Source organism: Copadichromis virginalis, linkage group LG5 (genome assembly GCF_057382275.1).
Source record: "Copadichromis virginalis isolate Kocher_CV1m ecotype Utaka linkage group LG5, C_Virginalis_male_GT1.1, whole genome shotgun sequence".
Taxonomy (NCBI): Eukaryota; Metazoa; Chordata; class Actinopteri; order Cichliformes; family Cichlidae; genus Copadichromis; species Copadichromis virginalis.
The window spans coordinates 29,734,362-29,740,997 of NC_140622.1; the positions used below are offsets into that span (position 1 = coordinate 29,734,362).

The 6,636-nt window shown below is 38.2% G+C and overlaps 2 protein-coding genes across 2 annotated transcripts; one reads left to right on the forward strand and one right to left on the reverse strand.

Moving 5' to 3' along the window:
* The first annotated feature begins 296 nt into the window (after window positions 1–296).
* On the forward strand, window positions 297–3,344 carry LOC146710024 (uncharacterized). Its single transcript, XM_085457264.1, has 7 exons — window positions 297–362; window positions 545–1,221; window positions 1,712–1,757; window positions 2,114–2,205; window positions 2,295–2,405; window positions 2,523–2,796; window positions 3,123–3,344. The coding sequence occupies exons 1-7, from the start codon at window positions 348–350 to the stop codon at window positions 3,327–3,329; spliced, it is 1,422 nt and encodes a 473-aa protein (XP_085313390.1). The 5' UTR covers window positions 297–347; the 3' UTR covers window positions 3,330–3,344.
* A 220-nt stretch (window positions 3,345–3,564) lies between these two features.
* Window positions 3,565–6,288, reverse strand: LOC146710025 (G2/M phase-specific E3 ubiquitin-protein ligase-like). Its single transcript, XM_085457265.1, has 11 exons — window positions 6,172–6,288; window positions 6,054–6,089; window positions 5,874–5,947; window positions 5,692–5,769; window positions 5,218–5,423; window positions 5,040–5,136; window positions 4,777–4,942; window positions 4,568–4,674; window positions 4,324–4,468; window positions 4,060–4,186; window positions 3,565–3,910 (listed from the first exon to the last, which is right to left on the reverse strand). The coding sequence occupies exons 1-11, from the start codon at window positions 6,280–6,282 to the stop codon at window positions 3,573–3,575; spliced, it is 1,485 nt and encodes a 494-aa protein (XP_085313391.1). The 5' UTR covers window positions 6,283–6,288; the 3' UTR covers window positions 3,565–3,572.
* Between the last annotated feature and the right edge of the window lie 348 nt (window positions 6,289–6,636).

A 6,636-nucleotide genomic window follows, 5' to 3' on the forward strand; every position in this document is an offset into this window, starting at 1 on the left:
CTCAACTCTCTGTACACCGTTATAAGTGTGCCACAAAACCAACCAATCACAGACTTGGTTTCAAAAATTCTGATTGGCTCTTACGGTCTCCAATCAGCTCGCTAGCTACTGCTTTCCGGAAACACTGTCCGAAATGTAGCTAAATCCAGCTAAAATCTCTTAAACCCCAATTTGCGGATAATATCTTTAATCATTTTATTTTAAAATATATTATTTTTTAAGACTATTGTTGGTGTAGTAGAATGTAGTTGCATCATACAACCATGCCAACTGACTAATTTTTCCAAATTATACTTGAGTAGCTCTTTTTTATGTCGTCGAATACTGAATAGCAGCACGAAAAGAGCATGTCCCGGCCACATGTAAGTAATATAAAATCATTTTGTTAATTATTATTCGCTTGATAACTGACGTTAGCTAATTTGCAAACTATGCAAACTTGAAAAATGATGTACCTCATGTAGTTTGTTTTATGGGTTGTTTATTTTTGTCTGAGATACATCATTTCATTGTACTTGTCCATGTTCCTTGCTGCTTTTAACAGGACATACTGAGACAGCAAATGATGCATAGACTCCTCTCTAAACTGGAAGCTGCTTTAAACCAACAACCACTAAATCTGGATTATTTGGAGTTCTTGACTCGTCATGAGCTTGTTCTGTTTGAATCTTTCTCTCAGCAAATAGGCGGTCTGTCAGAGATTACAGAGGCTCTACAAAACGTTCATCATCTGGTTCAGTGTGAAATTAACATCAGCTCTGTGGCCATTATTGAACTGGAAACAGAAGTTGGTCTGGGACCTGGCCACCCCAAAATCGTACTAGAGAGAGAAAGACTCAAGAATTTGTTGGACATTCAGCTGCCAGTCAGCTGCATTGCTAAATGTCTTGGTGTTTCAAGAAGAACAATCTACAGGAGGATGCAAGAATTTGACTTGTCTGTGAGAGGAACATACAGCACAATGAATGACCAAGAGCTGGACAACATCATATCAGCTATCAAAAATCAGATGCCAAATGCTGGCTATCGAATGGTTCAAGGACATTTGGTTTCTATGGGTCTCCGTGTTCAGTGGTGGAGAATGATGGCCTCCATGCATCGAGTTGATGCTGTAGGGATCTTCAAACGGATCACAGAACTAGGCTGTGTTGTGCGAAGAAGCTACTCGGTGCGAGGCCCTCTCTCCCTGGTCCACATAGACACAAATCACAAGCTAATAAGGTAAAATACCCACTTATATAGCTTTAACACAAGTTGGGCAGAAAGATGCACGTTATACTTTAAATCTGCTTTAATCAACCTTATCTGATAGGTCTTTCAGTGTATTTATAATATTTTAAAAAGCACTTGATAGAGTAATATTAAGTAAAAGGAATACAGGATGTGTAACAAAACCAGCAATATTGGTAATTGTAAATTTTCTTGAGCAGTTATTTACACTTTGTATATCGATATTTTCCATGATAACAAGCCTATCAACACATAATATGTTAAGTGCTCCAGAAAACTTAAAAAAAATCATGACAAGAGAACTAAAATATTTAGTCTCATTGAACTTATAAACATATAAAAATGTTGGTATTATTTTCAGCACACCTGACAAGTGTCCAGTTTAAGTCAGTGGCAAGTGTGCATACTGAAAAATGTATTTTCAATGTCTTACATGTTCTGCAAATCAAGCCTTAGTGAGATTGTTTTCCCTCTGAAACAGGTACAATGTTGTGATCTTTGGTGGAGTGGATGGCTACTCAAGGAAGGTAAAAGTGTAACTGTTATGTAGAATATTTGGTAGTTTTGAAATGAGAGCTTTATTAGGTTGTTTTTTTATGAACATGAATTATTCAGCAAGCCAACATAGTGGACGATTTGCAATTATTTTTTTTTAAATTTCTAATCAGTTCTTTACCAAAAAAGGTTAAACTAAAAGGCCATTTTCATTTTTTGATAAGTACTACCAATATTGATGTATAGACTACTCAAGCTTTGAATTATGGTTATGAACATAGAACCGTACAATATTCCTTGAACACTTATTATGAAACTGCATTATTAACTGAAAAACTATACATGATCTGAAACCAGATCTTTAATTTTCCATTTGTTTTCACTGCAGGTCCTGTACTTGGATGCAGCAACTAACAACAGGGCAAAAACTGCATTCTCATTTTTCCTGAGATCAGCCCAGCTTCACGGCTTGCCATCAAGGTTTTATGCCCTGATTTAATTTATATGCTAGCAACAAGTATCATTAAAGAAAACTTTAAAAATTCCTTAAAAATGTATTTTTATCATAGGGTTAGGGCAGATCAAGGAGTAGAAAACCTGGACATTGCACATTTCATGTTTGCCACAAGAGGAACAGGGAGAGCGAGTTTCATATCTGGAAAGAGTGTCCACAATCAGAGGTTAGTCTTTTGATGTTTTTTATATTATTATTGACTGCATGGGTAGATTGTTGTAGCAGTTCTGATATTGATTTGAAGCATGAAATACCTGAAATCCAAATTCAAATGTATTTACAGAGTAGAACGACTTTGGCGTGATGTCTGGATTGCAGTCACTAGCAAGTACCATGATATTCTTCACTCACTCGAGGAGGATGGCCTGCTTGACATTTCAGATGTCATTCATCTTTTTGGTGTCCACTACATCTTTGTCCCTCGACTCCGAGCAGATCTTGTCACCTTTGTTGGAGGATGGAATAATCATCCCCTCAGGACAGAAGGTGGTCTCACTCCTGAACAGCTCTGGTGTATGGGACATCTACAAGAGCTGGACGAGGGCGAGAGACTTGAGGTACCAGCTCATAATCTGTTTTTTTTTTTTTTTTTTTTTAAATTTAAATGTTGAATTTCAAAATTTTAGTTATCAGTTAACTCTGCTCTTCTGAAATTAACAAATTAAAACACTTGCAGCACATCTGGGAGATGCTTCTGGTGATTTTATACATTCTTGCTTATCAATTACCACTAATCTAAATTACAGTAAGAAGAACATGAAAACAAAGGCATTCTTTTTAAATTGTTGTATTTTAATGGAAAAAACGCTTACACAAAATAACATTCCTCCCAAAAGTACCTATTCTGGAATAATGACCATTATATATGTTTGTGGATTTGAAGGAGCTTCGGGATCCAGGCATTGACTGGGAGAGTGCTGTACTGCAAGAAGAATCTAACAGCACAGTTGTGGTTCCTGAAGTTGAATGCCCACTGGATGAGGAAACCCTGGAGGGGCTTCAGAGAACTATTAATCCCTTGGAACATTCTGAGTCACACGGTCGTGACCTGTACATACAATTCTTGCTACAGGTGTCAAACCAACAGTGACACTTAACATGGACGTGAAAGTCAACGTTCTTTTAAGTTCTCAAATACTGGATTTCTTTGCTAAAACATTCAGATTACAAGTAGACAAGCAAACAAAGCACTTGCTTATTATCTATCAACGTAGGACCCTACACAAAGTTTTGAAGTCTTGTCATTTTCATGAAACGGCTACGAACATCTTAACAGCTAATGTTTACAAACATTTTTACTCATTTAGTTTCCAAATTACAAGACAACAATGTGTTAAACTCTGTGGAATCCACCACCATATTTAACTGCTGCACTCATTATGGTTTTAAACACTGTGTAAGTGTCCAGATGCTGCACTGGAAAAGTCACAGTACAAGTGCATGCACTCACAACTGGGTAACAAATGGAGTGATCTCCCAGCCGCTCCTTACATTCATGGTCAAACTTGCATGTTATTTTGAAATGTCTCTTTTCATCAGGAAGGATGGGAACATGGGACTGGCCGGTCATCCACTGGAGCACATGGTGGACAGCAAGAGACTCTGATTTTTCACCACCTGCACCGCCTGTGTTTCCATCTGTGATGTTTGAAAATGTTTCTGAAGTCTTTTCTAAATAAAAAGCAATCTGGATTACAATGTTTTAAATTAACAACTAAGAATACTTTCTAGTGCCCTGCATGTTAAAGCAAAAATATTTAACAGATGCATACGGTATATATACAATACTATAGGTATATACAGCTAATACTATATAGTACCTGATACTTCAATCTCCTGCAAGAAATCTTGCAAAAAATTTATGATCTTCCTCTCAGTTCTCTCCCTAGATGTCCCTTTTTCACTGAAATGTGGTTGGCAGCTCATCATAATGAAATCAGCGTCTGGCTGTAAATAAGGAAATAAAGTAGATTATATTATAGATATATTGTTCATTCAAAACTAATAAATAAATACAGGATAACTACAGTACAGATAAGTGGACTGTCTTTGGATCAGACTGAAGCTGCTATGTTAATACTTACTTTGAGGATTTTCCCAGGAACAAACAAACTGTGGCAAGCTTCAGGATTTACAGCCATCAGGTTCACAAGACCATACAGTTCCATGCCCTTTCGGAGCTGCTGTAGCATTGGAATCAGTCTTGTTGTAGAGTGTAAGACAATAGCACTTAAAAAAAACAAACAAAAAAAAAAACAAAATGAAAAACTAGTTGGGGGTGGGGGGGGGGGGGGGGGTTAATGATCTCTCTGATTTTTTCTCCCTTACCGGATCATGCTTTCCTTACTATCCATCTTTATCTGGTTTGTGTATCCACAGCTGACAATTTCATCAGCCCACATCATCAGAGACTGTATGTCTGCTGCATCTTCAACCTGGAAATGTATAATGTGAAAGAGGAAATACAGAAGGTTAAAAGTGTTTAAAAACACCATACTCATAATATATCATGTGCCAGAGCTAAACCAGGTGCTCACTTTGCGGATGAGCAGGGAAGATTCCACATCTGCAACATCCTCCTTAGACAGACAGCTGAAATCAACCTCTCCTGAGCAGAGGAAATTGTAGCACCATTCTTTGAAAAAGGCAGGAGATGGGCCTCCTTGGGCGAGGCTGACTGCAATTATTTCACCAACAGTTCTGTGTAGACAAATGATTATAATTCATTTTCAGGTAACATTTACAAAAATATCGGATGCGTATTAAATGTAATACACAAAGCTCGTATGTAACCAATCTGAAGTTTTCATTATCAAGATCGGTCAGAGAATACTTCGGGTTTTTGCCCTTGTTCTCAAGTCCTTCAAAGAATCTGCTTTCAATACCTGAAATCATGTCTTTCATACAAAAAATATCCGCATTTTTAAGTTATCCATTATTTATTGACACTAGGACAAAACAGGTAATAGGCAACTCACCACTCAAAAACTCTTTCCTAAGTGCTCCTGTATCCACGCCTGCCGCTCCAATGAAAGCCACCCTAAGAACACTGGTGGGAGATGCAGCTTTTTTTCTCTGCCACTGGAGAATGCCTCTGTCTGGAAGGTCTTCTCTGTCCACACACAACTTAAATTCTGTTGTGGTGTCGACTTGTTGTTCAAGGCAACGCAATACATCTTCCACGCTTAACAAAAACAGGGTAGAAAACATCCTAAGCTCTCAAAGAAAAATAATCATCTTTAGATTAAAAGAGGCTACCACATTAAACGTGATTAGAAATTATTGCAGCATGTTCTGTGCAACAACCTTTAACAATAATTTAAAGTAGTGTGATCATAAAATGTTTTATATGAAATTAAACCCCAGGTATTGTGTAAAAGATCTTACACATAATTTTAACAAATGGTTCTGCATTATAGTGTGTATATGAACTATAATAGAGCAAAAAGTACCTGTCTGTTGTGCATACTGAAGTTTGAGCTGGTGTCCCTGTAGTTTGGTCATTTTCTTCAGGTACCATGCATTGAAAGCTGATGACAAAACAAAGTTTAAAAAAATAAAAATAAAAAATACATATGTTTGTGTGGACTGTTACTGATTAACATTTTTTCATAAACGGCTGAAAAAAGATTACCTATCCCCACACAGACTCGCATGGACTGTGATCTCATCTTCAGGAAAATCCTTAGTGCATATTGGACAAATAACCTACAATTCCAAAAATGGGTACATGTTAGGCATAGTGGGAAAAAGATCATTACCGATACAAAATTCATTGTAGTTACTATGGTTTTTAGTAATGTGCTAGGTTTACCTTGCATTTGCTTTTCACAATGCATAACTCCGATTCCTGCTGAATCAAAAAACAGTAATTGTGATACTATATTATTCAATCAAAATTGCTCATTTTGATTTCATCAAAATTGTCTCACCTCATCATCAGTCTCATCAGGAGAGAATTTTCCTTTGCACGTATTGATGTGTACTGCAAGCATCTGCAGAGGCATAACTTCATTACACTGGTAACATATCTTCTTTGGCATCTTTGAAAAGTGCTGGAGGGAGGTTTGGAGTCTTCTCCCACCCCCATTCTCTGCGGCCTGCTGGAGCGGGAGGGCTAGTAGGAGGAGTTGGCCGTCCGACTGCGGTCTGGGGTGTGGGGCCTCCCTGCTGCTGCGGAGTCGGGGTGGTCTGCCTCTCCCCACCGCAGGGAAAAGGGTAACACCACCTGGGTCTGGGTGCAATTCCCCCCTCCAGGGGCAAGGGTACCTAGACCCGGTTTGTAGAGTACGCTTGGGGAGTGTGATTGTGTGTACAGCGTCTCTTTATGTCTGTCTCCACGTTGGTTGAGTGTGGAGTGAGTGCATATGAGAGCATGAGGGTGGGAATGGATGTTT

Bases quoted from the DNA above. Each gene is read 5' to 3' on its own strand.
- LOC146710024 (XM_085457264.1), top strand. The intron at 1,222-1,711 runs GTAAAATACCCA...CCTCTGAAACAG, and splicing joins ACAAATCACAAGCTAATAAG to GTACAATGTTGTGATCTTTG. The intron at 1,758-2,113 runs GTAAAAGTGTAA...TTTTCACTGCAG, and splicing joins TGGATGGCTACTCAAGGAAG to GTCCTGTACTTGGATGCAGC.
- LOC146710025 (XM_085457265.1), bottom strand. From the start codon at position 6,282: ATGCCAAAGAAGATATGTTACCAGTGTAATGAAGTTATGCCTCTGCAG. The intron at 4,675-4,776 runs GTGAGCACCTGG...ATACATTTCCAG, and splicing joins CTTCCCTGCTCATCCGCAAA to GTTGAAGATGCAGCAGACAT. The intron at 3,911-4,059 runs GTACTATATAGT...CTTTTTATTTAG, and splicing joins GCAGGAGATTGAAGTATCAG to AAAAGACTTCAGAAACATTT.